The 21268-nt window shown below is 34.8% G+C and overlaps 1 protein-coding gene across 2 annotated transcripts in view; it reads left to right on the forward strand.

Annotated features, from left to right (window-relative positions):
* The window catches only part of AK7 (adenylate kinase 7), a 40383-nt gene extending 20856 nt beyond the window's left edge, over positions 1-19527 (forward strand). The window contains exons 11-18 of one of the 2 annotated variants that reach the window (XM_087726130.1): positions 1465-1593; positions 3247-3394; positions 4845-4973; positions 6602-6670; positions 8441-8638; positions 11763-11983; positions 17643-17801; positions 19185-19527. In XM_087726130.1, the coding sequence (XP_087582256.1) occupies positions 1465-1593; positions 3247-3394; positions 4845-4973; positions 6602-6670; positions 8441-8638; positions 11763-11983; positions 17643-17801; positions 19185-19223 (1092 nt within the window). In that variant the 3' untranslated portion in view covers positions 19224-19527. Of the gene's footprint in view, positions 1-1464; positions 1594-3246; positions 3395-4844; positions 4974-6601; positions 6671-8440; positions 8639-10774; positions 10925-11762; positions 11984-17642; positions 17802-19184 lie in introns of those variants that run through there. The other variant, XR_015698092.1, reaches the window with a different exon arrangement.
* The last annotated feature ends 1741 nt before the right edge of the window (positions 19528-21268 follow it).

A 21268-nucleotide genomic window follows, 5' to 3' on the forward strand; every position in this document is an offset into this window, starting at 1 on the left:
GCATGCAAGGTAAGTGCTGGGCCCGCATGGAGGCTCAGGGACGGCAAAAACTGCCTCCTGGAAGTTCCAGAGGACCGCCAGAGCCCAGGAAGGCAGTTTTCATCCTCCCAGATGTTCGAAGAAAGCCTCCAAAGCCTGGGGAGGGCAAAAATGTTCCCCCCCTCCCATGGTGCAGGAGGCTGACTAGGCCACGCCCACCCAGCAAACAGGCAGAGAACCTATTGCAGACATTTTTGAAGCCCACCCTTGCTTACATTCAAATCCAACTTCACACAAGGGAAGGCAGAGAGATGTTCCTTAACACCTAAACATGTTTGATTCAAAGAACATTGTGTAAATCAATTGCATAGGCCCTCTATGGATTAGAACATTGTGTGAATCAATTGTGTAGGCCCTCTATGGATTAACTGGTCCATTGAAGATCACCACTGTCTCTGGTAATTTCTGTGACTAACCTCTAATATTTATACCATTTTGCTCAATGGTCCAGCCCTTATAAATAGCTTCTCAGACCTTCCTCTCCCCCAGCTGTAAATTGAGTGTGATATATTTCCACATCTATCAAAATTATGTAAATAAGGGAAACAACAGTTGCATTGTCTATTATAGTTGCCTTTTAAAAATATTTCTTTTAATCCACCGTCTTGATTTAAATTGTGAGGAACGCAGTTAAATACTTCCTATTTGCATTAAGAGTTCCCTTTTTATGGAGATAGGGATGCTTTTTGTCCCTGTCCTCTATTAACTCAAATTCTCTCTTTTGGTTATATATTTGTGTAATGTTAAATCATATAAATATAAACCCATGACATTTTGATCTTTCTATATAGTTTTTCAACTATGTCTGAGACAGGATTTTATTTATCAACAGAAATTGAGTGGGTCTCTATCATGCGTGGGTAGGACTGGCTGTGGTTGATTTCCCCCACTTCTTTTAACCATGAAAAGCCTGTTCTAAGGTTATCACTGTACCTTTTTGTGTTTCCTACCCCCACTGGGAAAAAGTTTTTCACCAGGAATCAGCCACCAAGAAAGTCCTCTAAGGGCTACAAAAACAGAGCTTGGGATACATGTGGTCCTTGGGCAAAAGTTCCTCAATTATACTATATCCTAAGCTATTTTACAGCCATGACCTAATGGGAATATGCAATGCACCATAGCAGTACCGTAGTCTCCTTTGCAATGCCCTTCGTTCTGTTAACGATTGCTATGTTTCAATCATTGTGCCATTATGTCTTAATTGGCAGAACATCTATAGCAATAGTGTTTTGCCAGCCAGTCTTCTATGATGGCAGTAAGCCTAGAATTGAACCATCAAAGAACTTTTCCAAACCCTGTATGCTTCAGCCATTGAGAACCTGAGTAAAAGATAGTATATTTTTTCACATTTTTTTCATTTTCATTTTGTTTATGGTGCATGAAGAATTATTAATAAATATGCATTTTTAAATCCTTCTCTTTTAGCCAGTTAAAATTTGTATACTTGGTCCTCCTGGAGTAGGGAAAACTTCAATTGCAGAAGAGCTATGCAAATATTACAAAGTGCACCACATTAAAATAAAGGAAGTGATCACTAAAGCCATAGAAAATCTGGTAAGCAGATCACCGATGTTTGGGCTATTATAAAAAATTATAGGAGTATGAGTAGAATTAAAAATAAATTTTACAGTAATATACTTAAAAACAAAAATGTCCTGCATTGTAGGTGATCAGATTATGCATTTTATGGTTTCCAGTGTGATGTCTGAAATAATTCATTTTGCATGCAAAACATGCACTTTATAATTTAGGTTCATTCCATTCTCTGCTGCTCAATATTTCAATAGAAAAACTTGGAATAGCAATAGCAGTTAGACTTATATACTGCTTCATAGGGCTTTCAGCCCTCTCTAAGCGGTTTACAGAGTCAGCATATGGCCCCACAGTCTGGGTCCTCATTTCACCCACCTCGGAAGGATGGAAGGCTGAGTCAACCTTGAGCCGGTGAGATTTGAGCCGTTGAACTGCAGATAGCAGTCAGCTGAAGTGGCCTGCAGTACTGTACTCTAACCACTGCGCCACTTCGGCTCCTCCATATACAGTTCTGCTGTTAAGTATTATATTTCAATATGGTTGACTTCTGCGTACATTTCTTTTAAATATTTCTTTAAATTCAACATAGAAGTCCAGTTTAAACTTTAAAAATCAGTTTAAAGTTTATTGGCACGATCATTGAAAGTTGGATTTGTACAAAGTCTAAATCAATTGTATTATCATGGACTAAGGGCAACACAGACATAATAGCTGGTTTCCAATTCAGAATGCTAAACCAATCAGGGAATAGGAATTCAAATTTTCTTTGATAATGTCACATTTCTAATGAAGATTTAGGTTTGCAGCAGCATGGGTACATTTTTAAACTCAGCCTTGAATTTGGATGGACAGGTTTGATAATAGCCAAGATTGCATTTGTACAACTATAGTTAACTATTTTAAATTGAGGAATTAAAAGCTTACCTTTTTCATCAACTCTTGTGGGAGAATCGGGATCTGAAATATTTTATGCTGATCCCTCTTGCAAAGGGTGTGATTATATGGATTAGCTATTCAGTATTCTCTGGGATAACTTGATTGTGTATCTTTTTTTTAAAAAAAACTATTAATTTATTTGATATGTACACTGTTCAGAGTCAGTTTTGACAGAAACTATTCAATTCCCTACTCCATAGAGATGCATAGGTATTTTTTCTAGTATTCTTTTCTCTACAGCAGAAGTGTCAAACTTGCGTCGCCATGTTGTTGTCACGTGATGTATCACAACTTTCCCCTTTTGCTAAAACGAGGGTGGGCCTGTACGGTATTGTGATGATGGAGAAGAGAGAAACTGGAATATTTTCAGAAGGATATATCTTTTTGAAAACAAAAGTTATTTAATATTTCTTATAGCGCCTACTTTCTTGCAGCTTTCACTCAAATATATCATAGACCAGGGGTTGCTAATCTGTGGGCCATGAGGGGATTGCAACTGGGCCATGGAATTTGCATGCCTCTCACACAAATGGAGCTGTTCATACGCGTGCACTTGCCGGCCACTTGCATGAAACCATTCCCTCATCCCCCCACCGCCTCTGGTCCGCAAAGCCAGAAATGTTGGAAAACTCTGTCATAGATTGTAGAAACAACAGGGCAAAGTTGCTTTAATTTTTCCCCAGATGAATCAAATTTAGTCCAAATTTTCTTGGCATTTTATTTTAATTTTAACTGCAGGAAAAAATAGTTGCTCCTCGAGAGGAAACAGAGTCTGTAGACGAAGCGGAAGAAGAAGAGGAAGAGGAGGAAGAAGAACAAGCAGATAATGTAGAAGAAGCACAGGAATTGTTAGATGCAGTTAAAGAAAACATGGAGCAAAATTCAGGTAAATGAAAAATTAGCAAAAATTCACTCTTCAAGAGTAAATGCAATGGTTTTCTTATAGTGTTTCTTCCATTTAACTTTCTTGATTGGATTCACAAAAATATAGAACTATAACCTGGTTTTATTGATTTTGTGTAAGCCTATATTTTGTAGTTTGCAAACCATGGTTTATAGCTGTGAACATTTTGTAATCTCAACCATTTATGGTTGATTCAATTTGCCATGCCTTTAGATGATACAATATATAAATCTAGTCATCATCTCCCAACTTCATCAGTCTCATCTAGATTATGGTGAATGCTTCAGAGGAAAAGCAGGACATAAACATAGATAAAATATGAATAAGAAATGGTGAGCAGAAAAGAAATGATAGAAATAGCTGGAAATAGTATTATTGTAATGGGCAGACACCAGATCTTGACTACAAAATTCTAGACAATATAAAATATGGAATGAGTGGTGTGATAGAACCCATTCATACCAGTTCACAAGAGCTGATTACAGTCTACAACTTAACAACAGTTCATTTAGTGACTATTCGAAGTCACATCATCACTGAAAAAAGTGATTTATGACCATTTTTCACACTTAAAACCATTGTGACATTCCCATGGTCACATGATCAAAATTCAGATGCTTGGCAACTGACTCATATTTATGACTGCTGCGGTGTCCTGGTATCATGTGATCACCTCTTGCAGCCTTCTGACAAAATCAGTATGGAAGACAGATTCACTTAAGAATTATGTTACTAACTTAACTGCAATGTTTTCCTTAACTGTGGCAAGAAAAGTCATAAAATGGGGCAAAATTGATTTATCAAATATCTTACTTAGCAACAGAATTTTTGGGCACAATTGTGGTCATAAGTCCAAGACTACCTGTATTAAAATTTTCAAGAATTTTGCAAGCTGCTTGAGTGCAAAGCTGAGCTATACAATGTGTACCATGCAGATCAGTTCTTTGGCAGCTTGCAGCATAGTAAGCAGCAATGAAACTGACAGCTGGTTGTTACACATGTATTGTATTAGCACCTCACTATATAGACGTCTTCATCTCGCTGTGGATAGATGTTTAAAATGATGGTATTGAACATTGCAGTTGAAGATTTGGTAGATCTAATGATCAATGATTTTTGAACATCTCTTCAGCTGCTCTAAAGAGAAATATAAGTAGTCCTCAACTTTAAAAAGTTTGTTTAGCGACTGTTCAAAGTTACAATGGCACTAAAAAAAGTGACTGATTTATTCAACAAACTAGCATACCATGTTTTAGTGTAGCGTGTTGTGAATTGCCAATCTTTGCAGTTAGTTTATGGATCAGTTTAATTAGGCTAATTCATGGTATGTAATTCTAATACACTACAGGTATAAGTATGTGTCCAGATAACATAATTTTTAGTTTTGACTACTCAACTCTGCCTCAACTAATATATCTCCCATTAAAATTAGGTCGTGTAGATGATAACTATGTGGTTCGGTTCATGAAGGAAACGCTAATGTCTATGCCTTGTAAAAACCAAGGATATGTTTTGGATGGATTTCCAAAAATCTATGACCTGGCAAAAGATCTTTTCAGCAGTAAGTATTTGTATACTGCTCTATTAGATATTAATGTACAGCACAGTACATTGCATTGCAGCTACTTACCTGTGGCCAGTTTCACAATAACAGATTTCTCATACTTTGTAAATTTTGCTAAAATACAGTATTCATCTAATAGCATCTATGTTCTAGTGACAATCATGGATAGCTAACATGCCCAGAACATGGCAAATGATAAGAAAGACTGCTGCTGAGAAATTCTAAAAGGCAGGCTGATGAAATAGTGAAAAATAGTCTATGGAGATTTTCAGTCATGGTTGTTCCAAAGGTGCTTTTTCAAGAGGCAACTGGACTTTCTGGTTCTTCTTTGAAGACATTTCACTTCTCCTACAAGAAGCTTCTTCAGCTGAAATGGAATTATTTAATCAAAATATAATATGCAATCAATAATAAAGGCATTTTGTCTCCTGTTTTCTCACAGCCTAATATTTAATGTAAAACTTACTGAAATGCTAGGTAAAAACATATTATATATTCTTCTAACCATATAGTGTTTATGAAATTGTGAGACCCATAGACTCATAAAGTTTTTCATCATTTCCCCATCCCCTTTTAATTTTTGAAACTCATAATGGAATGAATTAGATATTGTAACTGGTTATCTAAGACCCCAATTTTATGTATCTCTTTTAAGGTTTCTAGCCATTATAAATTAATTATACTGTATATGACAAATTTAGACCAATACAGTGTTGGAATAAAAACATAGAAAAAGTCTGTCCTGCCTTCTAATCAGGGGTGGGTTCCTGCCAGTTCTAATCTCTTCTATAGAAGAGGTTCCACAAATCTACAGTGTCATTTAGAACCGGTTCCAGTTCCCTCCCACCACCCGTCCGCCCATGATCAAGATGAAGAGTGAGAGGAGGAATTCTGGGAGTTGAAGTCCACAAGTCTTAAAGCTGTCAAGTTTGAACATCCCGGGGTTTTTTTTCTAAAGGGTTAGAGGTGCAAGAATCTTATAACTTGACAGCTTTAAGACTTGCATGCTTCAAATCTCACCGGCTCAGGGTTGACTCAGCCTTCCATCCTTCCGAGGTGGGTAAAATGGGGACTCAGATTGTTGGGGGCAATATACTGACTCTGTAAACCGCTTAGAGAGGGCTGAAAGCCCTATGAAGCAGTATATAAGTCTAACTGCTATTGCTATTGCTATATGCCAGAGTTTCTGAGCAACATTTTGGTTACTAAGCAAGAGCATTGTTAAGTGAGTTTCACCACATTTTACAAGTTGGCCACACCCACCCAATCACATGGCCATCAAGCCAGTCCTACAAAGCAGGCCACACCTACAGAAGAGGTTCTAAAAAAAACTGAAACCCACCACTGTTTCTAATGGATGTATTTTTTTAGCCTAGATAAGAAATGTTTATGAAAATGTCAGTAATATACATAATGTTATTGATGATTATCTACAAAAAATGTAAGGGTTAGCAAGAGTAAGAGTAAGACTAAAGAAAGGTGTCTAATCTGGCAATTTAACAGCAAGGGCAATAATTATATTTGGAATAGCCCAAAATATACTCATTAATACTAGACCTCTACTGCAAACTGCAAAATACCAGTTGTTATTAGAACCATGCTAATTTATGTTTTAAAAAAAATAGTTGAAGAGGAGGAGGAAGATGATGATCTGAGAGGCAAAATGAATCGCTATGACAAATTAATAACTCCTGGTAAGTGTACTTGTAATATTTATTTCAACTCTATATATTTAAACAGACTGGTTGTAGTCATATGGGATTTAGAAAATGTGGATAAGCATTCATAATAAAAATGTAAGTGACATACTGTTGAAAACTAAAGGCTCTTTGCTTTCTATTTTCCCACATCCTCTTCTGTTAACACATATTTTTCATCCATGGCATTTATAGTGTAAAAAGATATAAGCTGAAGATGCAAGTATTTGAGGGGAAGAATGTTTATATATTGCCTTTGACCTTCCCTCATTCATAGTTTACAGAAGCATATTTTCCTACACAATTTCTTTAAAAATAACTGCAAGCATAATGATTTCACAACCTCAAATCCCATCTGTGAGATATTATTTTAAATACTGATCAATATAAAAAGTTGGTGAGAAACACAGACTTATCCAGCCAATGCAGTTCTGAATCCACTAAATTGTCCAGCAAGATAAGGGGCATGAAAACCAGGTGGGAAATAGAGTAAAAATGTCTAAGGAAAAGCTACTTCATACTCCAAAACTAATCCCAGAATTGCTAACTGGACATTGATAAATTTTAAATTGTTCAAATGAAAGGGTCAAAATATCTTTTCAATAGTCTTAAATGCCTCTACCTTCAATATAATCAGGACAATATCTATCCTAAAAAAGATATTGGCAACCAAATGTAAAGCTCATTATTAGCCAATTTCCGTAATCAGTGGACAAGAGCTATAGAATATATAAAATACTAAATAAATCAAATAACTTGGTTAAACACTTCTTAAATTCAATATTAGTTTACTGTATACCTATCAAGTCATTTCCTTCATGTGAGACTGGATTTCTCATAAATCCAGAATATTCAGCCAGAAAATGCTGAACATTCAATGGGGAATAAAATGGGAAAAGATATGACTGATTAACACCAAGTTAGGTATGTTTATGTTGCAACATTGTGGCAGGTATCACTTGTTACTGAAATTATTAAAAATGTGCAGACAACAGTAATTTACAAAAATACAATTAATTAATTATAGTTAACAATTCAACTGCAGTAAATATCTTGATATTCACATAAATAAAAGAGGTGGATTATACATCTAATGGTAAATAAATCACAAAGAGTTTTCACTAATCCACCTATTGCACTAATATAATGGTTTGTTATTTATATTTGAATCTAGCCAGCATGGTTTGTAAAACATGCTTTGTAAAGTATCATGCGTAATTCTAGCTAATTCTGGATTCTTCAAGACACACAGCATCATATGTAATAAACTGCAATGATGCCAAAGTAACAGACACACAATGATGTCATCATGCAACCGCTTATTATACTTGTGTCCTAAAATATGTAAATTATAGTATTTAAGTGATGAAATACTATTCCCTGTCATCCTGTTAATGCTGTGCAACAAACTACGACTGAGTAAATCATATTTTGAATCAGCACAATATGTGAATTCAGTCTTTCAAAAATTATTTATTCACATTGATATTTTGTCTATAGATATGTAAGATACATATAGAATAGTAAAGATATCTTTAATTATGTAAAGTTGGATGTCTGCTTGGTAGTTTCAAATCCAATTTTGTCTCCATGTAAGCCATGTACATTTCAGCATTCTTGTAATCTTTATATACCCTTTATATATTGTTTTAAACAGGATCTCAATACTACTGATTCATCATTGTGTACAGAAAGGTAATTCAAAAGATGAACTAAGCAGGTCACTCTACTACCATTCTAATATCTGGAATGTTTTTTCCTTTGTAGACTATGTTATTTCTTTGAATGCTTCTGATGAATTCTTGAAAAACCGAATCATGAATCTCCCCGAAAGCGTTGTTGCTGGAACGCATTATGCCCAGGATCGATATTTAAGAGCCCTCAGTCTTTTTAGGGACTTAAACACTGAGGATGAAACTGTTCTCAACTATTTTGATGAAATAGAAATACATCCACAATATATTGGTAAGATATAAGATACATTTAATTCCATTCCATTTTAACTACTATTATGATCCCTTATGTCATTTTCATGTACTATCAATAGATAACAAATGATTAAAATTAAAACATGCATAGTATTATACATCAAATTTTGTTAAGCCAACTTGAAAACAGTAAATGAAGGGAAACAATAGCTTAATTATTTTAATTATGCCTTCCGGTCTCAATTTCTCATACCGAACCAATTTTCTCAATATGTGAAAAGGAAGTCATAGAAGAAAATTAAAATATAAAAAGGGATTATTGCCTTCCACAGCCAGCATATGTAACCTCAGCTGCATTGTGTGGTAATTAAAGAAATCAACACTTCTACAAAATCCAGACAGCCTCTGTTTCACCACAACAATAATCACTAAATCATGAAAATAAAATAGCATCAGATCAAATGATATGATATGTTATTAATAGCAATGAGATAAATTTGGGTGACTTTTTTTCATATGAAAGGCCATACTGATGATTGGAGAAGTTTTTGGTTATTACTGGGGAGACCAGCAAAAGATGAAGTAACAGTGGGAATAGGCTCCAGACTGGCATCTACTTTATACCCTGCCTATTCAGACATTTTTTGCACACAACATATCCTTTTCTCACACATGAACCTATTCACACTTGTCAAGTGAATGTGTGAGTTCTCTTTGAAGAATCTTCTCACAAAATCAAATACAGTTCATATAGTCTTTCTAAATGAACTAATTATATGCTGCTAAACACTTTATTCAGATATATGACAATTAATTATTTTATGTTATATTATAAATATCCTTATTTCTTTTACTACACATTGTCCTCAATTTATGATCACAATTGAACCCCAAATTTCCATTGCTAAGCAAGGCAGTGGTTCAATGAGTCTTGTCCTATTTTACAATCTTTCTTGTCATAGTTGTTAAATGACTCACTGCGGTTGTTAAGATAGTAACACAATTGTTAAGTGAATCGGACTTCCCAATTGACTTTGCTTGATAAATCACAAAAGTTGATCACATGACACTGCAACAATCATAAATATAGTTGCCAAGCAGCTGAATTTTGATCACATGACCATGGGGCTGCTGTAACAGTCATGTGAAAAATGTTCATCAATCACTTTTTTCAGCAGCATTGTAACCTCGAATGGTCACTAAATAGATGGTTGTAAGTCAAGGACTACCTGTATTCAGAAGCTATTTGTTTATTGACAAAAGTGGTAAGCAAGAGAAGGGTGGGCCAGATTCAAATCCGTTCCCAATTATGCAGTCTCAATGTGTGGTACAAATAACAGCCTCTCAGCCCAAACTATCTCTTTTCAGTTTCGCTGGCTTCCAACTACTCATATTTATGATGGGATACCACCAATCAAGTTGGACCTCCTGATGTACCTTAATTGTCCATCCTGAATTCTTTAATGCTCGGTCAGGGCCTTCCCATGCTAACCTAATATAGGAAAAAGAGAAAAGAACATGTAGCTCAAAACACAGAAGGAAATGTTTGCATATGGCAAAAGTTTTAATGAGAAATTCCACTATTAAACCAAATCCCTAGAAACAAAATGGAGTATGGTTACTTAAGTTTCCAGTAGAAGAGAATATATGTAACTCAGGGTGGAAAGGGAGAGTCCTTGGTTCTCTCTGAGCTTGGTTGTTTTCTTGCAGCCATTTCTTTACCCAGTTGGGCAATATCGTTAGTTAGCTACATGTTTTTTGTTTTTTGTTTACATTTGTATGCTGATAATTTACCATTTCCTTTATTGAGAAAAAGGGATTATAGGAAAAAAAGTTTCCCTTTCTCTGTCACAAACACAGGAGATTCCAAATAAAAACAGTAATCAGCCTGTTTCAAGATTCTCTTAGGTATAATAGGGTGAGAGGGAATTCAGGTTTTCAAGATTCTGTTTTAATTAATAATTAATCAATTGATAAATAAATTAACAATAACTTTAATAATAGAATTCCAATAGTTTTTCTGATATCTGTTTCTTTCCTGGCCTGATCACTCTCGAAAGAAAAGTACCTGTTTAGAATTTATTGAAGAAAGGATAGTTAGAGAAAGATTGTGTGTGCCCTCTGCTTGAATGATGTTAGGCAGGATTCTCTCACCATTTCTTTTTCTCCTCAGCACTATACTGTCTTACAGAATAAGGATGCTGTTTCGAGAAGCTAGTCTGACTTTGCCCAGTCAGGCAAAATGCTTCTTCTCTGATATCCTGTGTTTAATCAGCAAGCCAGAAAATTACAAAGTGGCTGGTTAGAAAAGGTTTTCAACATGGTTAAGGATTTTATTTGGAAAAGATGATTTTCATCTTTCAACATAGAGGATTTATCATATTCTTTGAAGAAACACTGTTGTGTCATGTCAGAATCAGTTTATCACATTATCTTACACAATAGTTATTATGGAAGAAAATTAGAGAAAGAACTAGTATATATGTTGCCTAGAGGTCTTGGAGGAAAGATGTGATATAAATATGACAAGCAAATGAATTAAATGACTGCTTAGATATCTATGAAGCTATCATAGTGGAATGTCCACAATTGTATATTTTCTTGCTGTTATCGATAACAGTTATAGAACCCTAGATGTTCCATATCTACTTTTTAAAACTGTTTTAATGAACAATTTTGTACATTTGACAAATTTCATTACTTTTGCTCCACACAAACATTATTCTGGGTTCTATCATACATACATACATACATACATACATACATACATACATACATACATACATACATACATACATCTATATCTATCTATCATCTATCTATCTATCTATCTATCTATCTATCTATCTATCTATCTATCTATCATCTATCTATCTATCTATCTATCTATCTCTATCTGTCTATCATCTATCTATCATCTATCTATCTATCTATCTATCTATCTATCTATCTATCTATCTATCTATCTATCTATCTATCTATCTATCTATCTATCCACTTTGGTGCCATTCATTTGGAACAATTTTTGCTAAATTTGCAAGGATACATTTTTAATGGTGAAAGCAACTGGCTTGTTTATAACAATTAAAAAGTAATAACATTGAATCTAATTTTATGTAACTCACAGTTTTTTTTCTATCCTGCCTTTTTATACTTGAAAGATGTTTCAAAATTTGAGGGCCTGGAAAACAGAGTTATAACAAAAGAAATAATCAAAAACATTGGTGAACCTAGAAATTATGGTATGACAGATGAAGAAAAGGAAGAATTTGAACGGAAACTAGCAGAAGAACGCCTTGCAAGAGAAGCTAAAGAAAAAGCGGACTTGGAAAAACAGGAGTTGGAAGAAAGGGCCAAGAAAATAGCAAACTGGGAAGAATGGGTAAGTTAATCCTAAATATAAGAAAATTTTAGCATATTTACATATCTCTTACCAAAGGAGGTGGAAAGATAAAAAAAATTATCTTTCAGAAAGCACTATACAGGTAGTCCTTGACTTACAAGAGTTCATTTAGTGACCGTACAAAGTTACAACACTGAAAAAAGTTATTTATGACAATTTTTACACTTATGTGTTGCAGCATCTCCCTGGTCACATGATCAAGATTCAGATGCTTGGTTAGAATGTATGACACCCTGGTGCCACACTGTTCACATAAATATAGGTATATGTAAAATAAAATAAAATTTTAAATTTTTTTTAAAAAATTGAAAAAGATTCAGATGCTTGGCAATTGATTCATATTTATGATGGTTGCAATGTCCTGGGTCATGTGATCAACCTTTGCAATCTTTTGGCAAGCAAAGTCAATGGGAAAGTCAGATTCACTTAACAAGTGGGTCACTAACTTAACAATCGTGTCATAAAATGAAGCAAAGCTCACTTAACAAATGCCTCACTTAGCAACATAAATATTGGCCTCAATTGTGGTTGTGAGTTGAGGACTATCTGGATCTGATTTTTCTGTTTAGTTTGTTTGGAAGCAAATGCTGCTAAGAGTTTTAAATATTTTATATTGAAACTCTTAATAAATATTCTCAGCAGCAGTGATAAAGATGAATTGAGCACAGCTAAAAAAAGAGTTGGATATTACCATTGAGTTCACCCCAGTCCTAAGTGGCAGGAACTCACCCTGAAGCACCCCAGACAAACGATGATTGTCCAACCTTTACTTCAAACATTTAGTGAACAAGTACCCAGCATTTCCTTGCAATAGATTTAATTGTACAACTGCTGTTAGGAAATTTCACCAATTTTTTTTTCATGAAAGTTAATTCATTGTTTTATGTATGTCTCCTGCGATAGAGTAAAATGTTCTTTTTATGACATTAAATACATGTGTTCTTTGACAGCACATTAAAATGTGGTCAAAGAACAGTGCCAAGTTACCTTTTGTTAACCATGCTCCCTATGTGACTTAGTTTCCTTATTTGACATTCTTTTAGGTCTTCTTTTCTAAAGTCTTAACATCTCCAGAGCTTCTCTTCACAGGACTTAATTTCCAGTCCCCTGATAATCTTTCTTGATTTTCTCTGAACTTTCCCCACTTTCTTGGGGAATGTGCCTTCTAGGGAGGAGCAAAATTGGATGCAATACTCAAGTGGGTCTAACATACACTAGACGTATCCCTTCCTTTGATTTGGAAATTAATATCTGTAAATGCAGCCTAAAGTTGCATTAATATTTTTTCAAGCCACATAACACTGCTGACTTATATACAGTTTGTAGTCAACAATGATTAAATCTTTTCCACATAAACTACTGCCAAGTATAACCGGTTCTATATATCTAGATCTGAATTCTTTTTTTTTAAATACAAATAGCTTAGCGTTTTATGTTAATGTTTCAGCACATTTCTTTGAATTTTATTTTTGTATATTACATTATCTCATCTGCAAATCTGATTAAGACTCATGTTATCTCTTCCTGCAACTCAAATATTGAGACATATCGGGCCAAGAAATGAATCTTTTAACATCCCATTTGAAACCTCACTTCAATGTAATGAGGAATTTTGTGATTAGTGTTCTTTGCGTAGTTTTCATACCTGCTATTTCATGTTAATCATTATGCCAGCACACATGTGCTAATCAAGGTATTATGGAGTACTTTTTAAAATTCTTTTGCTAGTATCAAAGTAGCAAAATAGTATCAAATTTTCTATTTAGAGCATTCTCACTAATTACTATGGAAGTTAATTAAAAAGAGAGATGCAATTAGGGGGCAAACCTATATCTTTGCCAGTCCAAGCTGGCCCCTGATAATCATTGCTTTTTAAAAAATGTTTGAAAATCTCTAGAATCTTCACTTATATTGATGTAATATTCCCATATTTATATTATCTTCCAGACCTTTTGAAAACAGGACATTTGCCCTCAAATCATTCAACAGTTTGCCTGTTCTCAAAAATTGAGAAATTAATATATAAATATTTAGCCAGACTTTCAGCAAATTCCTTCAGTACTTTAAAATTCAGTTCATTCAACTTTTAACTTATTTCAAAGGTTGATGTAATAGGAAGGAAGAATTTCCTTGAAGAATAGGAAGAAGAGACACAACCCAAACAATGGTCAGATGAAAGAAATTTGAGTTTGTACCAGATGTGTAGCCTAAGTAAACATCTTAGACAAGATTCTCCCTAGTTCTCATGAAGATTAAGGGAGGGAGATGGGAAGTGCATTCAATTTTGCAATATTTTGTTACTATAAACTTGATTTTCTAGTCTGCCTTAGAGAACTGACAAATGTGCATTACCTAGTTGTCCCATGACTAGAAAGAGACAGCAAACAATTTTTGAGAACAGGAATAGACATGTCAATTTTACCTCCTATTATAATCTCTATCCCTCTGCGCAAATCTTGCTATAGTCTTTATTTTATGTCATCTTACATAGTATTACCTATTTCTGCTGGAGCGCTACTAAATCTGATCCTAATTAACAGAAAGGAACCAGTTGAAGAGAGAAAAGTAGTGATAATTTTACAGGTAACAAAAACACATTCTTGAGATTCAAGACATTATATAAAAGGAAATTGGGATATAGTCATATAGGCACAATACATTTTATGACATCCAATTTCAACAATCTTACTGAACTACTAGACAGAATCCCCTGGAAAAAACATTCAAGTCAAAAGGAGCATAAGAGGATGGGAATTTTGAGAAATAAATGAGAAGTTTAATCGTACACTATTCCACTGAGAATTAAGCAAGGGGCTATCTTAAGAAGACACTTTGAATGGAGAACGACCCTTTTAGAAGTCCTTGATGCTCTCTGAATTTGCTTGTTTTCTTGCAGACATTTCATTACCCTAACTAGGTAATATCATCAGTGCTAGTAAGGAGTGCTGTTTGCTATCAGTTTATATTCTGTTATCTTGCCTGTCTGTGTGGGTGTGGATGGTCTTAGGGGTTCTTTGTTTTGGCTGTTTACTAATGGCTCTTTGGCAGTTTCTTGATTGGGGTATTGCTTACTTGATTGTTAATCTGAAATTGACCTTGGAGTTAATCTATGCTGATCTGAGTGTTGATTACTTAGTAAAAGGACCTTTTACCATTTGATGCATAAGTAATGGAAGATTGGTGACTCACCAAGATAAGAGCAAGTAGCTAATCCTGTAGAAATTCAGACATACTGGAATAGCAAAGGACTGGTTTTTATAAGGGAAACATCAATAAAAAGGAATTTTTAGCTCTTGTCAAAATTAAGGGTTATGGGAAGGATGGATAGTAACATATTGAAAAGGATTGATAGTAACACATTACAAAAAGTAGACAGAAATCTTCAATTCCTGCTTTGCTTCTATTTCCCCTCCCCAAACAAAACAGTTTTCAATCAACCAAATCAGAACATTTTCCATGAGAGTAGCAATCCCAGACAAGTAGTAGTTAGGAAGCAGTTGAATAATATGAATGGATTTTAAATCTTTATAACCAGATTTAACTATAACTGGTAAATTACCAAATGAAGGTCTACTTCAGCAACAAATAAATACTTTTTAATATTAAATAAAAATAGATTGTATAAGATCCCATAGTTTAGCCAAAAGAGGAAGGTGCCACATTTCCCTCTAATGCTCTAAATGTCAATGTTTATTTCCATGACATTTTTTATCTCCCACTTTCCTATATCTCTTATATCCCATTTACCTCCTATATCTCTTAACACCAAATAACCAAGCAGCACTCCAGATCCTGTTGAGAAAGCTTCTGATAACTGTTCTGTAGAAACTGAGAGTAGAAAGTTTCACTCAATGGAAATAAGTTTTTGTAACAAAAAGTATTGAAAAATCCAGCATTTGTCTATAAACATGACGAAAACAGAAAGCTTAAAGGAGGTGTGATTTTTTTATTTTTGGATATGGAGATTTCCTTCCCTCAGAAGAACCTTCTATGGCAGTACTGTCAAACTTGCGGCCTGCAGGCTGGATGCATCACACCCTGGCCACAGCCATGGCTGGTTTAGCAAAGGGGGGAAAAGTCCAAATATGACACCACATTTGGCACCCGTTCTATGGTATTAATAGTAAGAGTCACTAGAGTGCGTTCCGTTCCTTACTGTAAGGTCATCAGAGACTTCTAGGCATCATGTAATTTTTATAACTAGAGGCATTTGCAGGAAAGGCTATAGGGCATATGATGAAAGCAGCCCTGCATCATCATTATCTTACTGGCACATTTCCACATGCATCATGATGTTATCATTTGGGCTATATTTTGACAAAAGTTTGCATATTGTGAATGTTGTTGATGATAATTTACAAATATGCAAGTTGAGCATACTTTGGCCTGAAATAAATTAACAAAACTAGATATACTGTTTTAGTGATAAATTATCTGTGTTAGCTTGACATGCTGGTAAGAAACAATAAATAGATTTAAGAAAGGAACATGGCTCACTCATACTGTAATAGCTATTGCAGTTACAGCTATTGTTAATTAATATACTGTAGATACATTGAACTTTGGACAAATCACCTCCATGTTTTTTGTGTTAAAATTTGTGATGTGAAGTCTTTATACAGTCAAAAATTAATAAAATGATACTAAATCAAGTCATTAAAAATGAATGAATGGAAACTTCTGCATAAGAGAATTGCTTCTAGCCCTTTAGATGATTTCCACTTTCATATTAGGATAAACAGTGTGGATTTGATACCAAACATAAATTGTTGCTATGTACTTTTCATAATGTCATTACTGTTTGTTACATTTGATCTTTTTGTTGAGTCTTTGTATCTGAAGAAATAAATTCTTGCAGCATTTTCATTCCTAGTGGGAGGTCTGAAATATGATGTCCGCTGGGGGTTTTGGGGAAATAAATTTACACCGGGCAATTACATGACATTTTTTGGGGTCACCTGATATCGCAATTATGATTGGCATCACTTCCATTGCTTTAAAAATAAGGTAAAGGTTCCTCTCGCACATATATGCTAGTCGTTTCTGACTCTAGGGGCAGTGCTCATCTGTTTCAAAGCCAAAGAGCCAGCACTGTCCGAAGATGTCTCCATGGTCATGTGTCCTTAAACCCAGAAGGCACATGGAATGCAATGTTACCTTCCCACCAAAGGTGGTTCCTATTTTTCTATTTGCATTTTTACGTGTTTCAAACTGCTAGGTTAGCAGAAGCTGGGGCATGTAACAGGAGCTCACTCCATTTTGTGGCACTAAGGATTCGAACTGCCGAACTGGTGACCTTTCTTATCGACAAACTCAAGAGTCTTAGCCATTGAGCCATTGCGTCCCCCTACCGAGTATACATGCATGTATATCTGAAACATGCCCAGCTGGTTAATATACGATTTATATAGAAAGATACATACGGGAAACATCACCATAGACATTTTCTCTTGGGCATATGCATGATATATGCTGTAGCCTATGCAAACTTCGCTACATTTTAATAACGAGTGGATGTAGAATTCACCAGACTAAAGTCAGGTATATGATCTGAAAATAGGTTTTAAAAAATCATTTTTTTAATATGATTGCTCTAGACTTTATTATGTTTAAATGCAATTTAATTGTCTGTGTTTAGAATAAGCGTTTAGAAGAAGTGAAGCGGCAAGAACAAGAACTTCTGGAAACCCAATCAATTCCACTGAGAAACTACTTAATGAAGCATGTGATGCCAACACTTATGCAAGGCTTGAATCAATGTTGCATGGTTAGGCCAGATGACCCGGTTGACTTTCTGGTAAGGAAATATCTGTCTGTCCATCCCATCCATCCATCTGTCCATCCATCCCTATATAGGAGACAGAAATAGTGTTATTACTTATTTGTAAACTTTAGTTATTTATTTATTATACATTTATTATAGATCTAGTTGCAGCAATACTGGAAAGTGTTATTATAACTTTATAAGACACCTACAATAAATCTATCGGTTACTCTATACAATCTACAATGCCCTTAGCAAAATTCCTTCAAAAAAGGCTTGTTTTTTGAAGCTGTATTTTACCCGGTGTAGGAAAAAAAAAAAAACATGTTGTATATCTAACTCAACAATACCCCATAAGACTTTCTAATGTGGCCTCTTATTTCTATTCATCATGCTAAAGATAATACATCTGCTGTTAACCTATAAGCTAACCATCAGGGATAGTTATAAGCATTTTTATATAGTCCTAAAAACAGACATTTGGTTGATTTTAGCTCTAAAGTCAGTCTTATTGGTATGCATAGAATATTGTTTCTCTTGTAGCAACGTATTTTCCTCCCAGGTTTTACTATACACTTCAATTTGTAACTATCTTCTACCATGGATAGTGCAGTCCTATCTATTTAAAATTACATTCCCCCGTGTAAATGATTGTTTACTTCCAGGTACATATGGATAAGATTTCTATTTGGGGACATCAAATGAGAAGACATTAGCATATATAAGACAATGAAACATCATAACACACACTGGACACATTATCAGTAAAAAAATGTGGGGTAGGGCTGAGACAAAATAGTTAGTCTAATTTAGTTTATTAGGTGATCAACATAGAATGACAAGGGAAGGGGAACAAGTTTATTCAGTTGACATACAGTTTACAAATATTTCAAGAAAATTTAAAACATTAATTTGCATAACAATAGACCTTATCTTTCAGGGTATAACCACAGGTTATCTTGTTTTGAGATAGATCCTCCTTGGTGTAATTTTATGGAGGTAGCTTTGGTTTGGATTTTGATTTTAATTAATAGGTCATTTCAATATGGTGGGTGATTTGGCTAATGCAAGTTTTCATCTGATTAATAGAACCTGAGTTCAACAATTTTCCAATATGCTCTCTGTCTCTGTTGATTACATTCTTCTTTGATTTGGATTCCAGATATACTGTACGTTCTCTTCCACATCTGAGGCACACTTTCATAATGGCATTGCTTGTAGCAGGAATTGTACTGTGAATTCCAAGCAGATGCTGCTATTATAGCTTTGGTTCAAGATACTATCTAATCCTTCACCAATACCAGGGTTATCTAATAATAATTCAGGCCACTTCTATTAATTTTAGGAAATGCAATGCTCTCTTTAACCTAGAGAAACTGAACATATCTTTTTACATGGATTTTTTTTAATCAACAGGCAGAATATCTCTTCAAGAATAATCCGGAATTTGACTAAGAAGTCTAAAAAGTTGCCCTCTTATGTCTTGTTAAATTTAATGTTAATGATTGTTGTGTAATACTGTTGTAAAATATACATTCACTAATTTACTTTTTAAAAAAAATAGAAATCTAAAGTTTGAAGATATGTACATTTATCTAAAATGAATGAAAATTTATAGAATATCTCGTAAATTGCAGAATATTCCTTGAACACATTTAAAGAAAAAGCTTCAAAATTATTGTTCTTAGAAAAGTAACTATGGGTTATCAAGTTTATGACAACATGTACTTAAGCTATGCAGTAAAGGAAAAGAAGAATATTGGTACTTGTTCAGTTATATCAAAAGTCCTTTTACAATGCAGCCATATGGAGGCAATAGACAATCCCTGCAGCCTGAAACAACTGATGGTCAGGAGGCTGATCCAACTGACAATCAGCTGCTTGTGCTAATCAGGCTATGCTGAAGCTAAAGCAGAAGCAGGCTGTTTGCTGCAAGGAGGCAAATTGCTGGGAGACAGAAACCAAAGGGTGGGGATCGGCAGGTGGGTGTGGCTACATTTGGTGTATATGACACACCCAAATTTTCACCCTCTTTTAGGGGGAAAAAGTGCATCTTATATTCTGAAAAATACAGTATATTGTTATTGCTTGTGAAGTGAAAGCTACTAAGTGTGCTTCAATGATTGAATTTTTGATTGTTAATGGAATGTTCCCCCACTCCCCTTGTGAAATTCACCACCAAATACAGGATTTTTTGGGGTGATAACTGTGTTGATGTGAGTACTGAGTAGCTGGGCAAAAAAAAAGTGAAACAATGAAAAAAAAGAGTTGATTTATAATATCAAAAACAAAGTGGACAACCTATCACAGCAACTGAGGACTTTCACATGGAAAAGTTTGTTGAACTGATTAAGGACAATTGATAAAATCAAAGAAAATTGCTGTCAAGTTTGGCTTTTCACAGGAATGTGTGGATAGTATTAATATTTTTCAGTACTGTCAGCCCTCTATTGTCAAAACCCAAGTTTTGGCAGGAAATGCTTACAGGCAACCCTCGCTTACTGACCATTCATTTAGCAACTATTTGAAGCTACAATGGCGCTATACAAGGACACTTACAATTAATGTTCAAAGTTCCCATGGTCACAGGATCACAATCTGGATTCTTGGTAACCAGCTCACAGATTTACAACAGTTGCTGCATCCAGCAGTCATGTGATCACCATTCCTTACCTTCTCACAAGCAAAGATAATGGGGAAACTGAAAGAGGTCACGTCACTCTGTTGAGCTGCTTGCACTCTTCCCCTGACTAGCAGCACCCATTCCTGGCAGCACTACACTTGCGTTGTGGTTTACCTGCCTGCTGGCTAGGTACAAGCAGCCTAGAACTCACTTTATGATGGAAATGGGGCATGCCACTTAATGATTGTTGTCATTAAGTGATGTGGTCACATGACATCATGCTTTAAACTGCATCACTTGATGAAATTTCAATCCTAATTTTTGTCATTAACTGCCTGTAGATGTTTGTTGGCCTGCAGATAACATTTATTCACATGATCTAAATCTGGAAAAACTACCATCCAAAGTGTTACTTTTTAACAATACTGAAACAACAATCTGAAGGAAAGAAATGCTGCTGCATTTTGACAACACCAGGACTCAATTCTAATGACATGTTAGATTTCACTTTCTTAACCCTGTCTGTCATCCTAGGAGTCATGTGATTTCCACCTTTTCTTCTAGCCAAAGGAATACTTTAGTAAACATGTTTTATTCAAATGTAGAGATAAAAACAACACTCAGCATCTGGTTGAAGAGATAAAAGCATGCATTTCTTTCATGATGGTCTTAAGAATGGTAACCATTACTGTATGTGGAGAAATAAACACAGGTGACAAAAGGTCTGTAGTTTCATTTCAATTATTAAATAACCCTATTTAAACAAGTTATGGAGGTGGAAGCATTACATTACTTCATTATGTATTCTTAGTCACTAATGGAGAAATGCCTTCACTGCCTTTAACATTGATTGATAAAGTGCTATTGGGAAGCTCAC

Source organism: Thamnophis sirtalis, unplaced genomic scaffold (assembly GCF_051295495.1).
Source record: "Thamnophis sirtalis isolate CommonGarterSnake01/CBP01778 unplaced genomic scaffold, rThaSir2_p1.2 scaffold_1, whole genome shotgun sequence".
Taxonomy (NCBI): domain Eukaryota; kingdom Metazoa; phylum Chordata; class Lepidosauria; order Squamata; family Natricidae; genus Thamnophis; species Thamnophis sirtalis.